Source organism: Centruroides vittatus, unplaced genomic scaffold (genome assembly GCF_030686945.1).
Source record: "Centruroides vittatus isolate TY-2023 unplaced genomic scaffold, ASM3068694v2 contig_575, whole genome shotgun sequence".
Lineage (NCBI taxonomy): Eukaryota > Metazoa > Arthropoda > Arachnida > Scorpiones > Buthidae > Centruroides > Centruroides vittatus.
The window spans coordinates 1,768,471-1,791,112 of record NW_027122344.1 but is presented as its reverse complement, the minus strand read 5'-3'; the positions used below and the strand labels follow the sequence as shown (position 1 = coordinate 1,791,112).

Sequence of the window (22,642 nt, the reverse complement as noted above, 5' to 3'; positions counted from 1 at the left end):
TTTCATATTTTAACGTACTTTGCATTAATTAAAATTAATATTTTATTATAACTGCATTATGTATCTTTTACAAATTTCTATACTACATGTGAATAAAACGATAAGATTGTTATTGTATATTCGAATAATTCGGTGGCGGAAGGAGTGTCGAAACCGGGTCAGTTTCCAATCAGCCAGATTATATAGGCATTGTCACATGCGGTTTACAGAGCACCAACCTCACCCGGTTTAGCTGGTAGAAGCGACACACGCATAAAGAGTCCTACTTTATATCCCGGAGCGGTTGTGGGCTGTTAGCCACCTGCCTGTCAACTTCCAAGCAGCCAGATTATAGGCATTGGCGCATGCGCTTTACAGAGCACCAACGTCACGGTTTAGCTGGTAGAAGCGACACACGCGTAAAGAGTCCGACTTTAACAGCCCACAACGTGCTCGGTGTATAGCCGCCTGCTAGATATTCGGCCACCCTCGCCCGATTATGTGAATCATGAGCAGACTAGATCAACGGCGGACAACCCCCGGCCCGCGGGCCAGCTACGGCTGGCGAAAAGTTTCTATCCGGCCCGCGAGATCTTTAATAGATTATTAAATTGGAAAAATAACTAATTAATAGTTATTTTTCCAATTCTTTGTAATTTTCGAAAATGATAAGAGAAATAAATGTAGTAATTAACTTTTTATTTATTTATTTCATATTTGCAGACTAAAAAAATTACGAGTCACAAGAAAGCGTCAATTAACTACTACGGTCCGCGGAAAAAACGTAAAATTTATTCTGGCCCATGTTATAAAAAAGGTTGCCCACCTAGACTAGATTTATAACTTAACCCAACCGATAGGAATTTACTGGCATGTTTTTATGATAGTTCTGTATAGTTGACAAGAGTTTAAAAAAAATCCATTAAAATATTTGATATATTTATTCCGTTATCGCTCTCCCATCTTATATTACTTACGGATTTCAATGTTAAACCGGTGATATTACGATTTAGTATGTCCCATCTGTAAGGGGATGCAGAAAAAACGTGTACAATTCTAGTACAGTGATAAAAAATTAACTGTTACTTTGGTTGCATCATTTACAACCAAATTTAATGAATGAGACGTACAATGGTACAAAAAAAGCTCTAGAATTTATTTTCCTTAAATTTACGATTTATGTATCGGTTGTGTCATAAAAATTTCTTTTCACTTCTTTCCCAAGACTACAGATATTCGAGTACAAAGTAACCGGTTTCGACTTATTTCTATTTAAGAAGTAGTTAAATAATTAAGCGATTAGGGAATTAGAAACATAAATAAAACCCCGATGAAAGAGCCGAAATTTTACTTAAACAGAAGCTTAACCGAACCAATCTCTTGCCGAGTACAGTGGGTCTGATCTCTTCATAATATTAGATGTAATAAAGACAGAAATTTCTCCAGTTCAATGAGAGTGACCGAAAAGTTGTAAATTTTGGAAATTTCCGTGAACACTCGATCCTAAAACGAATTAGTTAGAAAACGAACGACGGACAATCTGTTAAGTTTAACATATTTAGATTTTTACAGCTATGGTGAGAAACGTTTAAAATCTACAACAACCCCGTCGCGTCCTTTGATATATACTAGTGACGCGACAAAAGAGGCATTTGACATTGACCGGTATCGGCATCCTCGGGATTTGGCACGCACACACCTACCTGGACCGTCTCTGATTCCATTCATTAGCCACTCGTAGGGAGCTACAGTATTTCACTAAGTGGATTGTTTTAAGATTTAAAAAGTAAAGAATATTTTGTTACTTTTATGTACGTTTCTTCACAAAGTTATAATTAATTATAAGTTTCTTTAAAAGTATATTCATACAATTGAAGAATATTTTGTACTAGGTATGTATATTCGTCACACATTTTGTTTTACCAAGTAAGTTTTTCTGATAATTTTAATTTTAACCCTTATATCGTGGCTAGTGATTCAAAAATTTATTTTAAAAAAGTTTTGGCTCAAGACCATATAATGAAAAAGAAAACATTATTAAAAGAGAAAGACCGATGCCTAAATTAAATATAAATACGTCAACAAAAAAATTTCGACATTTTGACGATAAAATTTATGACGAATGACGATTCTTTCGTAAAATTGAAGCAATTTGGAAATCAAAATAGAATAGAATTTAACATTGGTAGACAATATAAAATAAATATTGAAAATTATAACGAGATAATTACGATTAATAGATATATCTAAATTAATAGATGTTATATGTTTTTTCTCAAAGCGAAGAATTGGCATTTAGAGGGCATAGGGAATTTATTGAATCTAATAACGGAGGTAATTATATTGAACTTTCTTATTTATTAAGTACGTCGGATAATCTATTAAAAATACATTTAAAGAAGTATACGGTTTTTACTGGCTTATCGAACAAACGAATACGAACGGGCCCTGACGCGCAATTAATTGATTGCCCCTGTAACTCGGCTTATTACAGAAACACAGCTTCCTTATCATCAAATGTCATGGCACGCCACTGCCTTCCACTATGTGATTTTTGTGAATTTGAACCCATGAAGAGGTCAATGAAAGCTCTCTGTCTCTCTTGGCTGTTGCATTGGATATCATGGTTAAAGAGTTAATTTTCAATAGTTTGTCCCAATTATAGAAGTTTTACCAGAAAGGTATCCCTGATCTCCTCATCAAGAGTGGGATAAGTCTTAAAGTTTTTATACTGGAATATATATATAATTTCGTGCATTAATTGCTGATTTATTACTTGTGAATGGAAAATTTTTGAACCCTTCTTATATAAATTTTTGTTGAAATGATGTTTTTTGTATGATGTTATAGTTATTTTATTACAAAAATTTTGATACAGGAAAGAAAAAAAGGAGATACAGTGAAACATGTCTAAAATGGAATGCAACTGTCAGAATTTTGCAGTTTGATAGGTTTCTACTTTATAGAGGACTGTTTTATTAATACAGAAATAGAGAAAAGTTGAAAATTATATTATAACTCAGATTTAGAACTGCTTCTCCTTCAGTGTAAATGTGTTACATTTCAAAAACATTGAAAGCACTAAAATGCACATATACACTACATATTCAGTTGATTCAGTATCTGCATAAAAATCCAATACTAACAAAATGTATTTTGATTTTTTTATTCTAGAGGATGTACTACTAGCTAGTCAGCATTGAGTTCATTGATAATTGTCAAGCTAGATTAATTAACAAAGAACCTGAAATTTTTGTTGTAATTTTAATGGTTATTAAGCTTCTATAAAGTCTTCTAATCTGAGGACTTAACACCTTTAAAATTTTCTAAAAACTACAATAATAAGTACAATGTAGTTAGCAAAATGCACTAGAATTATTCTTTCCAGTAAGCAACTTTTATGGTATGAAACTGCTCTCATCTCAAAAACTAATCAAACCATCCATGATACCTCTAAATTCTACTTTTCTGATACTTTCATCACCATCATTCATCAGCTTAGTGAAATCTGGCTAATTTCTTGTTTAAGTAAAGATAACTTAATGGAACACCATTCTTTATGCAACTGTCTATAGACTGTTTTATTATTTTATTTTTGTTAATGGAGGCACAAAATAAATCAACATAAGGCACAGATGCTCATAGACATAATTCAAAGGTGATTCTGAATGTAGTTCCCATGGAACGAGCTTGGAGACACCTCTTGCTGTTTACTTCTTGGAATGCCTCTAAAACAGCTTGTTGTATGCAAGTACAGTGGACCCCGATATAACGCGTATGTCGGGCGGGAAACAACACCCGCGTTATAAGGTGAACCGCGTTATACTGAGCGGCGTGGTGTAACACGGTTCACCTCTTTACTTTAGCAATAATGTCAAGCTTTTATTCAAAATACATTCAGGAACTCAATACATATACAATTACTCAATACGCAGTAACAATAAAATGCACTTCACACTAACGCTGCATGGACCTGTATATACGTGTTTGTGCTTATTGCGTCGTGAACATCGCTCGCGCTATAATCAAGTGCGCGGTATAGTGAGCAGCGTTATAACGAAGGTCCACTGTAGTAAATGCTATTTTTGCTTTTCACTACTTAAAAGTGAAAACCCTCTTTGTATTTCTTTCAGTAAGGAAAAACAGGTAATAATTAATGACTGTCTTTTATGAAGTCTAAGTGGCATAAAGTAAACTTTTGTAAAATAGGAGATACCTATATTAATGTGTTTAATGATACCAGACTTCTTGATGTCACTACACATTTGATGTCTCTGTTTTGATTTCCAGCATTTCTTTCTTGATATCTGTTTCCTCCATCAGTTTTTATATATTTCCTTTCCTCAGTTCTTTCTTAGTTTTCTCTTTTGTGTTGTTGTTGTTTCTCTCCACTTTCTGTTCTATGGATATTGTTAGACTGTTTCTATGATTATTCTCATATGGCCATGTTACATTATTTTTTTTTAAGATTTTGGATATATGAGCACTAAGGTTTGGAGGATTTATCACATACCATTGACGGAGGACTTATCACATCCTATTGATGTTTGTCAGAGTAATCAAACAGTAATGAGCAAACAGTTTTATTATAACTACAGTATGCATTTCAGACAGTATCTGTTACTGTCTATTTTTTTAAGTTCATCAATAATTGCTTTCTTTACATCATTTCTTTTAATTTTTGCATTTGTTTTGTTCATGTATGTCATTTTGCATGATCTCATCAATGCATTTATTTTGACTGCATTTATCATGCTCTGTCAGCTTTTGATATTCTTTGTTTTAGTTACATATAATAATATGGGTCTACTTTTCAGTATGATATTATTTACATTGTTTTCTTTTTGAAATTTTGGATTCAAATTCCATTTATGCTCAAAAATATCAACCTAAGTATTTTTCTAGCAATGTAGTAGATGATTTACAAATATATATATATATTTTTTTAACATATAAGTTCCAGCTTTCAAAAATTGCAAATTTCATTAGTCTTAAATTAGCTGTTCTTGTTTTATTTTATTTTTTCAATTCTCTCTCCCATTTTGATTTAATTCCATTTTTTGTTATTATTTGTGATGGTTATGTTACATTATTTATTTTTATACTGCTCTTTATTTTATACATCCTGCACACAAATATTTTTTTTTTTTTGTTTATGGATAATCCAACCCAATGCTTGCTCTTAATTCAAATGTACTTCAATGTGTGTGTAAATTATATTGAAGTTCATTTAAAATATATTGGACTGTGAGATGAATTAACTTTTGCACAATCTCTGCAATGCCTCAGTTGGTAATCAATGATTCTGCTATTGATTTGCTGTCTTTACTGGCCTACTATGCTTATTAGTTTAGTCTTTCTTAACTAAAGAATGTTTTCTGGCTTATTTAACTTTAAAGTATAAATACAGTAAAGGCAGGATACTATTATTGTATTTAATATGAACAAATCATTGATTGTGCACTAATAGAGACTAGTTTCCTCTTGTTTTTCCCAAGAGGAAACCATTCTCCAGAAAACAAAATAATTTTTTTTTTCAATAGAGAAACATCATACAAAGGCCTAATTCTCATTAGGAAAAAATTACATAAGTAGAAATCTCAAAAACATACAGAAAATAAAGAAAAATTTTTTTCTGTTATATTCTGTTAAATTTTGTTTATGTATTCTATTTATATATTCCATTTACCAAAAACATAGAAAGTCTAGAATAATATCCATTATTGGTGCTATTAGAATGCTGTCAGAATTTCAAGATGGGCAAAAGTACAATCATAGCAAATTATTCATTTGTTATAAGATATCTATGCTCAATTTCTAACTGTTTATGTATCTTTTTAAAAGTTAAATATTGACAGAAAACTAAAAGCTTTCATAATACAACAATATGTTTACATTTTCTTGAAAGTGATCAATGTTTCCATTTTGTTGTGATGATCAGTTTGACCAATGATCAATTTACCATATTGTTCTATTGACAAGGACACTTTAAACAACTGTTCTTGTTTTTATCATTACTTGTCTACTTGGACACAACATATTATTAGGACCTTATACTGATGTTTTTGGATATTGACACAAAGATGAGATCTGAATTAGAAAAAACAAAATTTCTTTATTATATCACCTGTAGTAATTTTTCCTGTACACATGTTACATGTGTTTTGGGCTAACATGCCCTCATCAGTAGTATTACTACGACATTAGTAAATTTGCATCCGAATACAATGTACAGTACAGTACAGTACAACAAAATTATATTTCAAAGGAATTTAAATACAAACTTGCATATTATCATTTTTATTAAGAGTTGTTCAGATTAAACTAATAAGCAAAGAAACTTTGTTTTTTCTGATTCAGATCTCATCTTTGTGTCAATATCCAAAAACACCAGTATAAGGTCCTAATAATAAGTTGTGTTCAAGTAGACAATTAATGATAAATTAGAATTAAGGACTGTAAGGCAACTATATTTATGTTCTTGTTTTTATTTGCTATTTAAATCCTATTTCTGCTTACAGCAACAGAAGTAAAACATTTTTTAACTGTTCTGATTAAAAAGTTTTTCTTAATTTTATGTACCTTTTCTATGCTACACAAACAGAAAATATTTCAGATTTTTGTTTCTGCAAATGAGAATGGAGTATTACAATTTATAAGTATCATTATTTTGGCATGTTAGTTTATCAAATTAATTTGCTAAGTAGTCAACCCATCAAAAAGACTTGAGTAGAGCATTATATTGCAACTCTTACTGCTGAGGGTAAGTGGTTGACTAACTCTTGTCATCAAGAAGCCAGCCATAATCTATCCACAAGTTACAGCTTTAATTGTGATTTAGAATTTGGTAGAAAAATTCAAAATTTTAAATTACTATATTTCCTAAATTAAATCTCAGTCTTTGAATAAATTCTTGGGAATAAAGGTATTGTTAAAAATAAACCCCAGGTTGAAAAGCATGGGAATATTGAAGTACTACACTATATGAGATGATGTAGTTTAGAGTGGCAGATTAGTAGTTTAACTAAAATTTGGACAGCACTTTCTATTCCAAGGTTCATGGAAACATTTTTCTGAAATTATAAACATTGTCAGATATTGAGTATGGGAAAGTCATGACTGAGTTCATAAGTTGAGAACTTATCAGCTGTGAAGGGTAATTAGGAACACACTGGTTCAAACTTGCCGTCTCTTTCCAGATAGAGATAATGAATTTGAACTAGATGATAAGTCAAGACCTTGATTCCTATGATGACATTGAAGCAGACATGAATGACACCATAATAACTGAATTAGAAGACACTGAATCAGGTTAACTATTACAACAATAATTATTTCAAATGCTATATCTGTAATTCAAAAACACAGTCATTAAATAGTTTAAGAGTTCAGAAAATGAATGAGTAATTAAGATCTTTCTTTCAATTTTTATTTACTCATCTTTTAAATAATAAACCCAGGTCTTCAAATAAACACTGGAGGATACTTGCATTTTAAAAATAAACCTTTCAGGGTTTATGATAACTACATAATGGATTTAATTAAGTCCAAAGTATGTCACTATACCACTAGTATCTATCACAAACTAAAAATTAATAAAACAAATGTTTGATGAGTTTTAAATCATCATGTTTGGGTTAAAAACAGTCAAACATCTACATGACAATTTGAATGTTACTATAAAAACACATGAAACATTTACTTCATTGGTTGAAAAATGCCAACATCAATAATGACAAAACCAAATATTTTTTTTAAGTAATAAGATATAACTTACAGTTGTAATTCATGAATTATTGTTTTGTTTTATTATTTTTTAGTTTGTGCAGGATATTACTTGTATAGTGATGTGCTTTTTACTCCCAGGGTTTAATTGAGGAAATATAGTATGCTGTAAAATTTTGCTTTACTTAGATTATTATGCAGTTATTCCCAAAAGGTTGTTTCTGCATTAAGTGGATTTCTGACTTAGAACAATTTTCTATATAAAATATTATTTATATTCTAAGAGATAGCTTAATTAAAACTTATACTTTTGTAATTTTGATATTTTCAGTTATTATTCACTCTTCTTCTGTCATTATTTATGCACATTCAAAATATAGTCTGATCATTTTAGATGTTTTTCTTTCATGAAATCATTAACAGTTTTAAAGAGTGAAATGCTGTTGCTATCATTCTCTAGTTATGAAATGACTCCTCATGAATATTTTTTTATTGTCAACACATTATATATGTAAATTTGATGTTTTAATTAAATAATACTAATATTAATTTTTCAAACCTTCTTTATCTCTCACCTCATGATTTCAATGTAGGGGATAATGAACTAATCTAAAAATGAAAATAAAATTTAAAAATAAGAAAATTAAGTTTGTAATTTAATAGTATGATGTATCAAAACCCTTTTTTAAATGAATTTTTTTGTTAGGATTGTGAAATTATTGTCATAAGTATAACACAATACTGGCCTGAATATTAGTCTGTTTTTTTCCTAGTTTTAAGGGGGCATAAAATAGCTCTCATTCTGTATTTGAGTCCAATTAACATTTCTTCAATTTTAATAACATTGCAGAGAGTTAAACTGACACTAAAATTCAATGCATTGAATGTTTAGTGATATCACAACTTGACTGGCATTTAACATGTCATGCTGCATGCCATAAACTATGCATGGGAATTAAGTGTTTGTAAGTAATAGACTAGTCAGTTTAGTCAATTGTTTCTGAACAATTAAGCTAATTGATTTTGTTGAATATGATAAAAACTGCCAGCTTTGGTAACTTTACAGAAATTTTGATAACTTTTTTCTTTTATGAGTCCCTACTAATCTAGTAATTACTATACTAATTACTGAGAATCTCTGCCAGTCGAGCAATCGTCAAAACATAGGGGAAGACTGCTGAAAATTTACTGTGAAAGTTATTATATTGTAAAGTGTTACTTTCCATTGTAATTGTAATCATATCAAATACATAAATTTATGTTTCAGACTTTATAAAAAGGAGAAAACATAAGTGAAAATGAAACACAAAATTTTGGTTTTGTTTTTGCTAGTTATAAAACTGCAAGTACACTTTCTGGAATACATGTGAAATATGAAAAGAAGCCTACTATTCCTGATGTGATATATGGGGTGGTTATAATTAAACTGACACTATTCAGACCCCTCTAGAGCCCATTCTGCTTATGATTTTGATGAAATTTGGTATATATACCCTGGGGAAGAGATATCTGCAATAAAAAAATAGTTCAAGATTCGACCACCAGTTGAAAATGTGGTATCTAAAGAAGGATGAAAACAGGTCAGAAATATTAAACTTTATTCAATCACAGAATGTTTTTTTAACACGTGTTCCATTAACATTAATTACGTGTTCAAAACACATTGTCATGTTCAGTGGTAGTGCAAAGAAAGTCTCCAGGAATTTCAGCAACATGGTGTGTAATGCTGGTTTTCAATTTAGGCAGAGTCCTAATTTTTCCGTGAACACTATCATTTAGGAATTCCCACAACCAGAAATCACAGGGATTCAAGTCCAGTGAATGAGGAGGCTAGGTATCTTGAAAAGCTCTGGATATTACACAATCCTCATCAAAGTTAGCCTGAAGCAATTTTGACTTTGCGTCCAATGTGGGGAGCAGCTCCATCTTGTATGAAGACAGTGGTTTGTAAACATTGCCTGCAAGTCATTCCTGCTTTACAGGAATGACTTCCTGTTGAAGGAATTCACAGCAACCTGCACTCAAGACAGAACATCTTTTAGGGCCATCAGGAGTGAGATTTTCAAAGAAAAATGGCTTTGAATGCAATCCTTTTTAGTAGGTCTGCCTACTTGGCACTTTTCACAAAATCCTTATGCAATCTGGTGGTGACTTTTTTTATTGAAGAAATTTCTTCCCCATGGTCTATATAATATATATATACCAAGTTCCATCAAAATCTAATCAGCAGAATGGGCTCAGAGGGTCTGAATAGGTTCAATTTAATTATAACCACCCTGTATATGCTAGGCAGTCTACTACTTGGTACTACTTGTCTTGATTTTGCTGTATAACTTTTTATAATTTTGCTGTAATAGCTTCTTTTTTGTCAATATCAAAAACAAAATTAACAAAAGTTAAGTTACATTTTATCACTTACAGATGTCACATGTATATATTTCTTTCTATAAAACATGAACCTTTTGCATACAGTTTTCCAATTGACCAGGTATAATTTAAATGCAATTTGTAAAAATTACCAAGAAAGCAATTAAAAAGTTTTTTTGTTGATTGAATCTCAGATATTTGTAAATACAAATTTTAAAAAATTTCATTTCTAACCAAAATAATAAAAATAAAAAAACTGTACGAAAATTAGTAGTATTCAATTAATGAATCACATAGATAAAAAGTCATCATTTATTTGATTTATTAAACAATTTGATGCTTTTCAAAGACTGTTTTTAAATATAAATAAACAACATAGCTGTTCAAAAAATTTAAAAACCAATGGGATCGGTAAAAAATTTCAATTCTAAAAACTTTAAATTAAAATCCGAGTAAAAAGCTACTCTTTAAAATCCGACTTCGAGTGAGTTAAGAAGACAAATAAGGACGAAAAAGATGCTATACTTTCATATTTTTATTAATTTCATTTCCCAAATGCATTTCGCAATGCCTCATCAGTGGGTAGTTGAGTTTTGGTAACCTCCGTTCCTTTTATGCTGGGTGATGTTTTCCCAGCATGCATCTATCTGCATACCGTCATTCAGATTGATTAAATTTGCATATTCTTTTATACAAAAATGTTCTATTATTCTACGTTTTAAACAATCTTCTTCTTTATAAAGTATTTTTATATTATTTCTGTCTATGTTACAAAAATTATTTTTATAATGTAGGTACCACGGCGATTCTTCTCTTTTTAATCTTATTGCTGCCTCGTGCTCTTTTAAACGTACTTCTAACTTCCTTCCGGTTTCTCCGATGTAAGACTTCGTTTGTGGACAAGTACAAGATAATTTATAAATTACACCTGCAACATCAAGTTTGTTTAACATATTGGCATCATCTTTGTTTATGGCATTAACTATATTCAACAATTTGTTCTTTTGTTTTGCCACGATACATATAGAATACTGTTTAAAAATTAATTTATATCTCTCATAAAGTTTATGTACATACGGAAATTTAACATATATAATATTATCAATATGATTCTTTACATTATATCTGTAATTTACGAATTGATTGTACCACTTACATAATAAATTCTTTGGATAATCATTCAATAAATATTTTTTAAAAAGTTGTTTTATTTCTTTATCTATGTCTTCTTGTAAGGATGTCCTATTCACTATTTTTTTGAGGTCCATAGTAAAGACGTTTTTTCTTGGTTTCTACGGGACAGTATGATTTGTAATTAATGGTCTTTTTTGTATTACATAATTTTTCGTACTTACGGAATAGCAATCGGTTTTCCTTTCTCAATATAGTTATATCCAAATAATTTAATTCCTGATTTTGTTCTTCTTCACTGGTGAACTTTAAGTTGTTACTCAAACTGTTTGCATAGGTTTCAATATCTTTGGATGAAGTTATTTGTGAGTCATATATAATTAGTATATCATCAACGTAACGTGCATAGTACTCTATACCTGGAGCCTGTGATATATTTTCATCAATCGGTATCATGCAGATATCAGCCAGTTTTGGTCCGACGACCGATCCCATAGAGATTCCATTCTTTTGATACGGTAAAAGTCTGTGTAAAATTAAAAAAAGTCATTGTCTTATGAGTTTAGATATCAAATCCATGTATCCATCGATAACACTAGAAATGATTAAAGAAACCATAAATAGATATAATATACCTGAGCACATTTTAATTTTTATTGAATTTATATTTAAAAATAATTATTTTAAAATTTACACAGACTTTTACCGACAAAAGAATGGAATCTCTATGGGATCGGTCGTCGGACCAAAACTGGCTGATATCTGCATGATACCGATTGATGAAAATATATCACAGGCTCCAGGTATAGAGTACTATGCACGTTACGTTGATGATATACTAATTATATATGACTCACAAATAACTTCATCCAAAGATATTGAAAGCTATGCAAACAGTTTGAGTAACAACTTAAAGTTCACCAGTGAAGAAGAACAAAATCAGGAATTAAATTATTTGGATATAACTATATTGAGAAAGGAAAACCGATTGCTATTCCGTAAGTACGAAAAATTATGTAATACAAAAAAGACCATTAATTACAAATCATACTGTCCCGTAGAAACCAAGAAAAAACGTCTTTACTATGGACCTCAAAAAAATAGTGAATAGGACATCCTTACAAGAAGACATAGATAAAGAAATAAAACAACTTTTTAAAAAATATTTATTGAATGATTATCCAAAGAATTTATTATGTAAGTGGTACAATCAATTTGTAAATTACAGATATAATGTAAAGAATCATATTGATAATATTATATATGTTAAATTTCCGTATGTACATAAACTTTATGAGAGATATAAATTAATTTTTAAACAGTATTCTATATGTATCGTGGCAAAACAAAAGAACAAATTGTTGAATATAGTTAATGTCATAAACAAAGATGATGCCAATATGTTAAACAAACTTGATGTTGCAGGTGTAATTTATAAATTATCTTGTACTTGTCCACAAACGAAGTCTTACATCGGAGAAACCGGAAGGAAGTTAGAAGTACGTTTAAAAGAGCACGAGGCAGCAATAAGATTAAAAAGAGAAGAATCGCCGTGGTACCTACATTATAAAAATAATTTTTGTAACATAGACAGAAATAATATAAAAATACTTTATAAAGAAGAAGATTGTTTAAAACGTAGAATAATAGAACATTTTTGTATAAAAGAATATGCAAATTTAATCAATCTGAATGACGGTATGCAGATAGATGCATGCTGGGAAAACATCATCCAGCATAAAAGGAACGGAGGTTACCAAAACTCAACTACCCACTGATGAGGCGTGGCGAAATGCATTTGGGAAATGAAATTAATAAAATTATGAAAGTATAGCATCTTTTTCGTCCTTATTTGTCTTCTTAACTCACTCGAAGTCGGATTTTAAAGAGTAGCTTTTTACTCGGATTTTAATTTAAAGTTTTTAGAATTGAAACATAGCTGTTTTCTAGCCTGATAATTCGGCATTGGTTGGTGACTGTTTTTAAGAATCAAATAAAGAAAATTTTCACCTTCATCAAATTCAAGAGACATTTCAAGATAAAACTATATTTCGAAGAATTATTTTTGAAAAATGCTTGTAACTTATTGAATTTTTGAAATTATTTCAAAAAGATGAACCATTTATTTACATATTTTATGTACCAAATATTTGTTGAATGTATTACATTTGAAAATAGTGTACTTGTTTAGATTATACAACTTTATCAAAATGCAATAAAATTAAGGAGTCCTTTTGTATTTTAATTATGATTAAATGCATTTCCCTCATCATCTGATCCACAATACTAAGAAAATTTGAATAAAGAACAAAACAGTTTTTGAAAAAATTCTTCTGTTATTTATTAGAATTTTTCAAAAAGTTCTAAAATTTTCTGTATTTTTAGAAGCTTATACAATTTCTTTTATTGCAATAAACACATTTAAACATCCATGAAAATGTAATCTTTGAATTTAAATTTTCTGCTCTGCAAACTGTTCCAAAACTAATTTTAGTACTTATATCTCTGTATATCAGAAGTCTGCCATAATTTTATGTTATTAGAAAGAAGTAGCCAACTAGCTCTTGCCAAATGGTAGCATTTAAGTTATGCCACTTGGAGAGGGAATAAGATTTTTCCTAATTGTGTGTGATTTATTATTTTGTGCCATTGTGTATGTAACTTGATATGATGCTATAACTTTGAATAAATCAGTTGTTACTACTATTGTTTGATTTCGGTAAAATTAATTTTTTAATTTTCTTATTTTTGTAACTGGTGCACAATGGGTTGTGAGATGATTCTAACAGAACTTAAGTATGTTGGGCTAGTGAAATACATTTTTATAAAAGTTTTTTTGCTTACATATCATATATCAACTAAAAATTTACATATTCACATTCAGAGTTTGATTCATAGTCATCCTGTACTATTATCACGCTTGGTGCTTTTAGTAATTTTAAAACAGCCGTTAATGGCATTTGTTTCTTCATATCAAGTGATCTAAGGTTTGTAATGACAGGATCTGAAGAAATTAAAAGAATATGTAAAATATCTATATTAGTGTTTATTCTAGAAGTTTTCTGGAAATAACTCTCACAAAGTTTTTCAAATTTCTTGTGTCTAGCCTCTTGCACTTCTTCAGACAATTGTCCCATTGAAATGAGAAATGAAGATATAATTTTTGATCTGTGTATTAAAACTTTGTGAAGAGTGACTAGCATTGGATACCAATGTTAAAGCATCACATATAACTCTGCTGTTTCCTTCATGTAGATTCAAATTTGCTTGTATCTATTTTATAGCCAGGTGCCAGTGCTTGTAATATAACTGAAAACTTTCTCTTCAAAAATATTTGCATTTCTGTAGAACTTTTATTCATAAAATTCATAATTGAAACAATTATTTAAATATACTTTGTATTTATATATTTTAATTTTTTTCCTTACTATATTAACTTATATAATTAAATTATATCAAATTTATGTTGATAAATAGTTATAAAAGATATTTAGATAGTTAATGATTCAAAAAAAGAAAGATGATATAAAAAGTATTCTAGTAAAAACAATTATAATTTAAGAATATAAGTTTTTTAACTACTATATTTTAATTTCTGACTTACTTAAAAAATTAAACAGCATTATTAAATTTTTCAAATTATTTTAGTTTTAAAAGGAATATTTGATTATAAGAATATCAAAGTAATTTTCATTATTTTTAAAGAAGATAATTTAATATTTTAAATTGAATTCTTCATAACATATGACAGACTAAATTGCTTCCATTTATAAATAGTATTTACTTGACCTGATTAAATTAAAAAAATTTGTTTGTCACAAGTGTAATGAGTTAGTACACATGAAATATAAAATTGACAACTTAAGTATATATTTCAAATGATTACTTTAAATTTTATTATTATTTATAATTTTTTCTTGGTTTACTTTGATATATTTTATGTTAATAAATTTAATCTTACGATTGATTGAATGTATATTTAATTTTATATAAAAGTAAAGTAAAATGATAATTAAAGTGATATTACTTATTAAATAAAATCTTAAAATTCATAAAACATGAAAAAATGACCAAAAAAAAAAGATCTGATATACAAATTAAATTTATAATTCAGCTGATAGTACAGATTTTAATTTTATTATTAATAAGCAATCTAAACACAGTTTAACTTTTAAAATGTTCTATAATTATCTTTAAAGAATCTGTTCTACATTTTATAAAAAATATAGATGTATCAAATAATTAATTTATAATAATGCTGTCTACATTTAATATAATAACTTTCATTAATTTGAATTCCAAAAGTTGTAAAAAAAATTTTTTAAGCTATCTAATATTTGAACTATCAGAAGTATCTAATGAAATAAGAAAAATTTGAGAATCATTATGATTTTTTACAAGTAAGCACTTCAGATTTATTGAATCATAAAAATTAAACAAAAACACAAAGTAAAATTTAAATCGCTCTTACCATCTTTATTAAAATAGAATGATATATTTATAAAATTATTTCAGAACTCTAGATTCATCTAGAGTAACGACAGTTAACATTCCAGGTAGATTGCATTACAGATCAAAAAGAAGAAATACAATGGGGTACAGTTAGCAGAGCCAGCTGGATCATTTGATCAAATCATCTCTTATATTTACATAATAAATTCCATTTTTAATGAATATAGTAATTTATTTTTGTTCAAATTATTCAAAAGTATCTTTTTTTTTTCAAATCTTTCAAATTAATGCCTAAAATGTACTGTTAGTAACTTTTTGAAGTGACTATATGGTAAAGTAAATTCAAATTAACTGAAAATTTGAATTGCTTAACTTTAAATTAACAGTAGTTTATTGTCTTTTAAATATATCTTTGTTCTATAAATTTTAAAACTAAGTTTTAAATAATAATAATAATTTTTAAAAATTTTAATAAAATCATTAAATGGCATTTGAATTAGTGCTGTTTACTTACAGATTATGTTTAAAAACAGTTCTAGTTGAATATTGATTTATAATCAGTTTAAATTTTTTATTTTAGATGCTGTGTAATAAATATGTAAAGATGTTTGTTAGCAAACTATAAAAATAAATATTGGGCAAATGCCTAACATGGCTTCAAGATTAGAGGACTTTGTCCCTTTGCTCGGAACTCAAGATACTAAGAAAAGAATCCAACTAGGAATAGACATCCTAACTTATTTGGAAAGTTCAGAGAGTTCATTAAGCTGTGAAGATTTAGGAAGTTTTATTGATAGTATATCAATTTGGTTAAACAGTAGTAATTTTAAGGTAAATACTAATTATTACAACTTTTATGACAAATTAAGTAAACTTAAGCCTAATATTTCGAAAAATTAATAAAGAAATTAATGTTAATTTCAATTTACTTATTATTTGAATTATTGAGTATCTTCTTCTAATTATTGATAGTTTTATTTAAGAATATATTAGACATTATGTTCATATTATGGCAAATTATAAATAAATAAAATTTTATTTTCTTTTTTATATTTAGTATTAATGTTACTACTAATACTAAATTCTTTGCTGTCAAATGTCATATTGACATAAAATTTTTATATAGAAGATAATTTGTTTTAAACATAATGTTTATAATATACAAGTAGTTCTGTTATGCTAGAATCTTTATTCCCACCAGTGGCTGAGTGGATAAAACCACTGAACACTGGTAGTTGGCTGTGGGTTCGTGCCTTGCCAATAGCATTTTCTGGGTTTTCTTCACATCAGTAAGGCTGAAATAGGGGGCCATTTTTCCATAAAAGACCTCCCGGGAGGCATTCTCCCTCAACAGATTGCACATGTGTCATATTACCTTAATCAAATAAAACTAAGCTAAAATTTTTACACATTATAAAGGTTTAATTAAATAATAATAAATAAAAAAATTTTACACGTACATTTATTCATTACAAAAAGTTATATTATTTATTCATTTCTTGCTATTTATTTACATAACAATAAATAAGTTAACCGATCAATTCATATCAGTTAAAATTTAATATATTGCATTTAATATGTACACATTAAATATTGATTTGATTAAAATAAAAAAATTTGCATAGTATAAAGTAGCAGTTTAAAAATTTATTTTAAGCTTTATAGTTTTATTCTTATTCTATTTAATATTGTTAAAAATTAAACTAGGTAATTGTGTTTTCATAAAATGCATTTAAAAAATTTTGAACTTGAATTAGATCTACCTGTTAAATAAAAAATATCATAAATAGATCAAGCACAGGTATAACTTTAGCAGCCATAAGAGTATGGTTACTAAAATTATATAATTATATTTAATGTTTACTTTAATAAGTTAAGATGATGATAAGATTTATTGAAAATTTTAAAAAATTTGATTTATTTTAAAGTAATAATTGCTTATGTTATAGATAGCTCAACATGGTCTGGAAGTTCTTGGAATAATATCACTTAAATTAAAGGAAGATTTTAAACAATATCTTAGCACAGGTATAAATTGTTTATAATAATCATTTAAATTGTAAAATGTAATAAAAAAATTTATTTGTTTATATTTAATCATTAATAATAATGAAATTCATTTATTTTAAGTTTTACCAGGAGCAACTGATCGTTTAGGTGATAGCAAAGATTTGGTAGGTTTTTCTATATTTTTAATTAATAATACTTTATTTATGTTTATGCTGTTATTACAAATAATTTAATCTGTGGTTTAATTATGTAAGACTAGAATGATTATAGTAGGCTCTAATGTGGAAATTTTATTATTAGCTACAGTGTGTAAAAATTCCTCCTTTGAGGTTCTGTAAATCTTGTTTCTTGTATAAACATATTATTTCAATGCCAGAACTTGTTTATTCTTTATAATACACCATTGCACTTCAGTAAGTTGTATGAGTACAGTACCTTCATTTTGTAGACACTTTCATTTGAGCAGTGAAACTTTCAATGTTGCTAGTTCATTTTAATCAATGAAATTCTCTTCCTTTTTTTCATGTTGATTGAAATTTGCATAATTTGTTGGGTGAGGCTTATTGAAAACTCTTTTCTGAAACCTATTTCAAATATGCTCTATCAGATTAAGTCAGGGGAGACTGTAGGGAAGTTTTTTCAACACACACTTTCATTTATGTGCAGTGTTACAATTGTTACCATCCTGCATAAAAACACCATTCCTGATTAGGGAAAACTGGTTATTTCTTTGCAATTGTGGCATAAACTGACACAATCTTTTGTTGATAGTATGTACCATCAGCTGTAGTCTTTAATAATGATCAAATCAATGCATTCGTAACTGTAAATGTAGCTTGCTACTGCAGTCTTAGACCTAATTTTAGTGAAATAAGAGGCGAGATATCTGGGTCTCTTGTGTAAGTTCATACAAGTATTCAAAAATTTATTCCATTAGGAGTTGATAAAGTTCATAAGGGGATTTATTGGTATGCACGCATTTTCGTCTCTATCTGGTTATCAGCTGTGGAAACTTTTCGTTACCATCTTCTGATAAAACTTGATATGGTCTGCACATCAATATTGAGTTCATTCTTAGGTTTTAAGCATATTTGCCCCACACTGTTCTCAGATATCTTGAATAGAGTCATGGCTAACCTTTTTTGATTGCTGGGTATAATGGTCAGAAAAAGTCACTATTGGCTACAGATAAAATATTCATACCAAGTTTATTTAATATCATCATTCAATTCTTTTCTTTAGACTTTGGTGTAACCTTGCTTGGCCTATCACTATGCTCTGTGTTGTGAATCATGTCAATGTTGTGAGGTGATTTGTACTGTTTTCTCAGTTTGCTGTCTGCTTTAAGGTTTTGAGCAATTTCATGTTTGGAAAAACTTTGCTTTATTAAGCACTGTGTCTTAATGTGCTTACTACCTAGTATTGTTTTCAACTGAAATTGGAAATATTTCATATTTTTTAATTTCTAGTTTTATAATTCTCTAAAAATTTTGACAGAAACCTTGCCAATGTTAGTTTGAAGAAATCACATTCATTATCATAACATTACAAAGAAACAGTTCATTATCATTTCATTATAAAGAAAAAGCTATCTCAGAATGTTCTCAAAGACTGCAAGAACATTAGAACAAGTCACAATTAAATTTATATAAAAAGAGGCATTTGTCTTAGACCTTCTATCACAAAAGCTCAGGTTTCCCAAGAACTTCACAAATAATGAAATTAGTTCACAAGAATGTTTTCACTGTTGGGACTTCCAGACACTGAAAATTAGTCTGGGTTATTTATCTTTGTAAATATGTATTATGGAAGTGGCCATTTTAAACAAGTGTTACCACATTACTGGACTTTCATTTATCACAGAAAGTGCATGAATTTAAAACAGTTTTGCTGAAAAATATATGACAAAAGTCAACATTAATAGATAGCAAGGAGGTAGAGAAACTTTTATTCCACTTCATATAAATAAATTCTTATGTTGTTATAAATTTTTTAGATCAAATTAGAGAATACATTTACTTGAATTTTTAAACTTTTGAGCCAACTCTGTTCTGAAATTAGGTTTAAAAATTAGATTCACAAATATTTATTAAAAATCACTATAACTACAAACAACATTTGTTTATTTATTAAATTTTATTATTAATTTACAATTAATAATAAAATTATTATTAATATTCTTCTTATTATTATTTGTTATACTTGCTGTTACTGTTGTTATGTATTGTTTCAAAGTTTTATAATTGCTAAAATGAAGGTAAGGAATGACTGACACACCAAATTTACCTTACTATAAGTTTGAAGTCACTTAAGTCCTTATTCTTGATTAAATGCTGTTTGAAATGTCTTTATCTTATCATCAGATTGTTTTGTTTCAAATATTGCAATGAATTTGAATATAGAACTTTTTAAAACTTGCAATGCATGTTAATTATGGGAATAAGACCTAAAAGTGACTTTTTCAAATACATTATGAGGTAAATTTGGTGTTTCAAGATTTATGGAATCTGTAGTCTCAAGAAAGAAAGAATGACTTTTGAACATTTCTTAAATAAAAACTATTTTTATGAAACAAATTACTGTTTAATAAACAGATATAATCTTTTTATAATCATTTTATTTTTTTACATATTTTTAATGTGATAATGTTTCTTTGTGTTTATTTTTGAGACAATTTCTTACCATATTGACATGACATAATGTAATTAAAATAAATGAAATATTTATAGTTATATTTATTATCTTTTAATCAAATATAAAATAAATTTGCCAGTATCCATTGTGAATGCCCAGTAAAGAGTTCAATAATAATAAACAAAATTTATAAGATAACTTGTTATTTCCCAAAAGCCATAAAATAAGTATTGGTGTAAATTTGTATTTATTCAAATGTAAGACAAACTTTGTTTCAGGTTTTAGTATCTGAAAATGGGCATATCTTAGATTGGTTGTAATAAGATGGTTTGCACATATTGTAACAGATTTTACTTCATTTTTTACTCCCCCCATTCTGTATACAATTTGTCATCACCACTGCTTCCCCTCCCCATTTGTGCAATCATATATATAATAAATGTCAATTAACAACAGAATATTCCCAAAATAAATCATTTACTTTGTATGTGTAAACACTTGGATTACCTCCCCTCCCTCCCTGTGTCAGCATTTATCAACACCCTCGTGACACCCTCCCCCTTTCTCGATTTTGTCATAATAAATGAATGCTGCCTAAGTCATAATTAGTGTGTGATCTCTAGTATCATGCATCGTATTTCTTTGTCACTTTAAGTCATTAATTTCATTGTGTCATTTTAATATTTTTAGACCAATATTCATAATAGAAAATATATAGTTAACTTAGCTCAGTCTCATCAATCTATTACAGTCTATTACATCATAAGTACTTGTATGAAAATTCCAGAAGAAGTTTGCAGTAGTCTTTCAGGAAATGTTGCATTTCTGATGCATTTAAAAAACACTGGGTATGATTGCATAAGGGAAGATTTGAACATTAAATCCAGTGTTGATTAGTATAGTTTTAGTATTAAAAGCAAGAAAACCAAGACTAAAACTAAAACTCAGGAACATGACTGAAACAGTGTTAGTGTTGATTCAGAAGAACCTAACACAGAAAGTGAACTTACTTTTACTTGCAATAAATACTGAATTGAAATTTATGTCAACAGAACTGATTTTGTTGATGTAAATTTGTATTGAATTGTCTATTTTTTTTTTTTTAACAGAAAAAACTCATGGGTGAGCATGTAGAAATTAAAAGTGCATCTTAGGTTTGAGTAAAGACAGTATATTGATATTTTATATATAAAATTATTAAATTTTATATATATTTATTTTAATATTAATTTTTTAGGTGCGAGAACAGGCCAAAACTTTTATTTTAAATTTAGGAAATTCAGTTTCTTCACCACAAGTAAGTTAGAAAATAAATTATTTTGATTTTATAAAGCAAACATACTGAAAATTTTATATTCAGTAATTACATTATACAGTCAAACCTGTTTTTATGCGGTGAATAGGGACCGCATAAAAAAAGTCTCACGTAGAAAATAACTCGAAACCGTACAAAATAACTAAGAATTGCTTTTTTAACTCCTTGGGCCTTTTTCTGCAACACCTAATGGGGAAAAAATCCTCTAAGAATTTTAATTTTTATATTAATTAATTATTTCCACTTAAATACGAATCTAACATTAATGTATGAGAAAAAAATTTTACTGAATAAAAAATGAAAAAAACCTGCTGATGTCATAGAAAACAACCAATAGAGTTTTTAAAAATTTTACAGGAGTCAATTATGTTCCAATTTGATTGAAATTTTCATATACCGCACAAAAAAAATCGCACAAAAAAATCGCACAAAAAAATCGCACACAAAAAGACCGCACAAAAACAGGTTTGACTGTATATTCTTTTAAAAATTGATTTGCTGTTTTGTTTTTGTTTTATTTTTAATAGCATTTAAATATTTAAAATACAATAAATATTTTATAATATTTGAAAAATGAAAAGGAATGAAATTTTAAACTTGCTATTTCAACTGCCAAATTATGACAATTCATTAAAATTATCAGATCAAGGCAAATTTTTTCTAATGGTATTTTAACATAATATTTTTTCTTTCTATCAGATTTTTATAAATTGGCTGTTAATGAAATTTAAATATAATTTTGGAAATAATTAAATTATCTGTTATGGCATTTTCATAATTTTAATTTTATTTGTTATTTTCAAAATTAAATAACAAATTGTCATAGATAGAATTTTCTAATTCAAAATTTTTACCTGAAAAGTTAAATTATAAAGTACAGAAGTTTTAAATTTAAAAATAGAAATAAATGCAGTGGAAACATGATTGTCCAAAATGCAGTTATCCAAAACAGTTTTAAAAAAGAAATACAGTAGAACCTCGATTATCCGGACCTCTGTTATCCAGATTTTTGATTATCCGGATTGTTCA

At 28.1% G+C, this 22,642-nt stretch overlaps 1 protein-coding gene across 8 annotated transcripts in view; it reads left to right on the top strand.

Moving 5' to 3' along the window:
* The window catches only part of LOC136979043 (CLIP-associating protein 1-like), a 196,749-nt gene that overhangs the window by 12,373 nt on the left and 161,734 nt on the right, over window positions 1-22,642 (top strand). For all 8 annotated transcript variants that reach the window (XM_067274926.1, XM_067274923.1, XM_067274925.1 and 5 more), the window contains exons 2-5: window positions 16,235-16,485; window positions 17,604-17,682; window positions 17,785-17,828; window positions 21,536-21,595. In XM_067274926.1, the coding sequence (XP_067131027.1) occupies window positions 16,297-16,485; window positions 17,604-17,682; window positions 17,785-17,828; window positions 21,536-21,595 (372 nt within the window). In that variant the 5' untranslated portion in view covers window positions 16,235-16,296. The remainder of the gene's footprint in view (window positions 1-16,234; window positions 16,486-17,603; window positions 17,683-17,784; window positions 17,829-21,535; window positions 21,596-22,642) is intronic.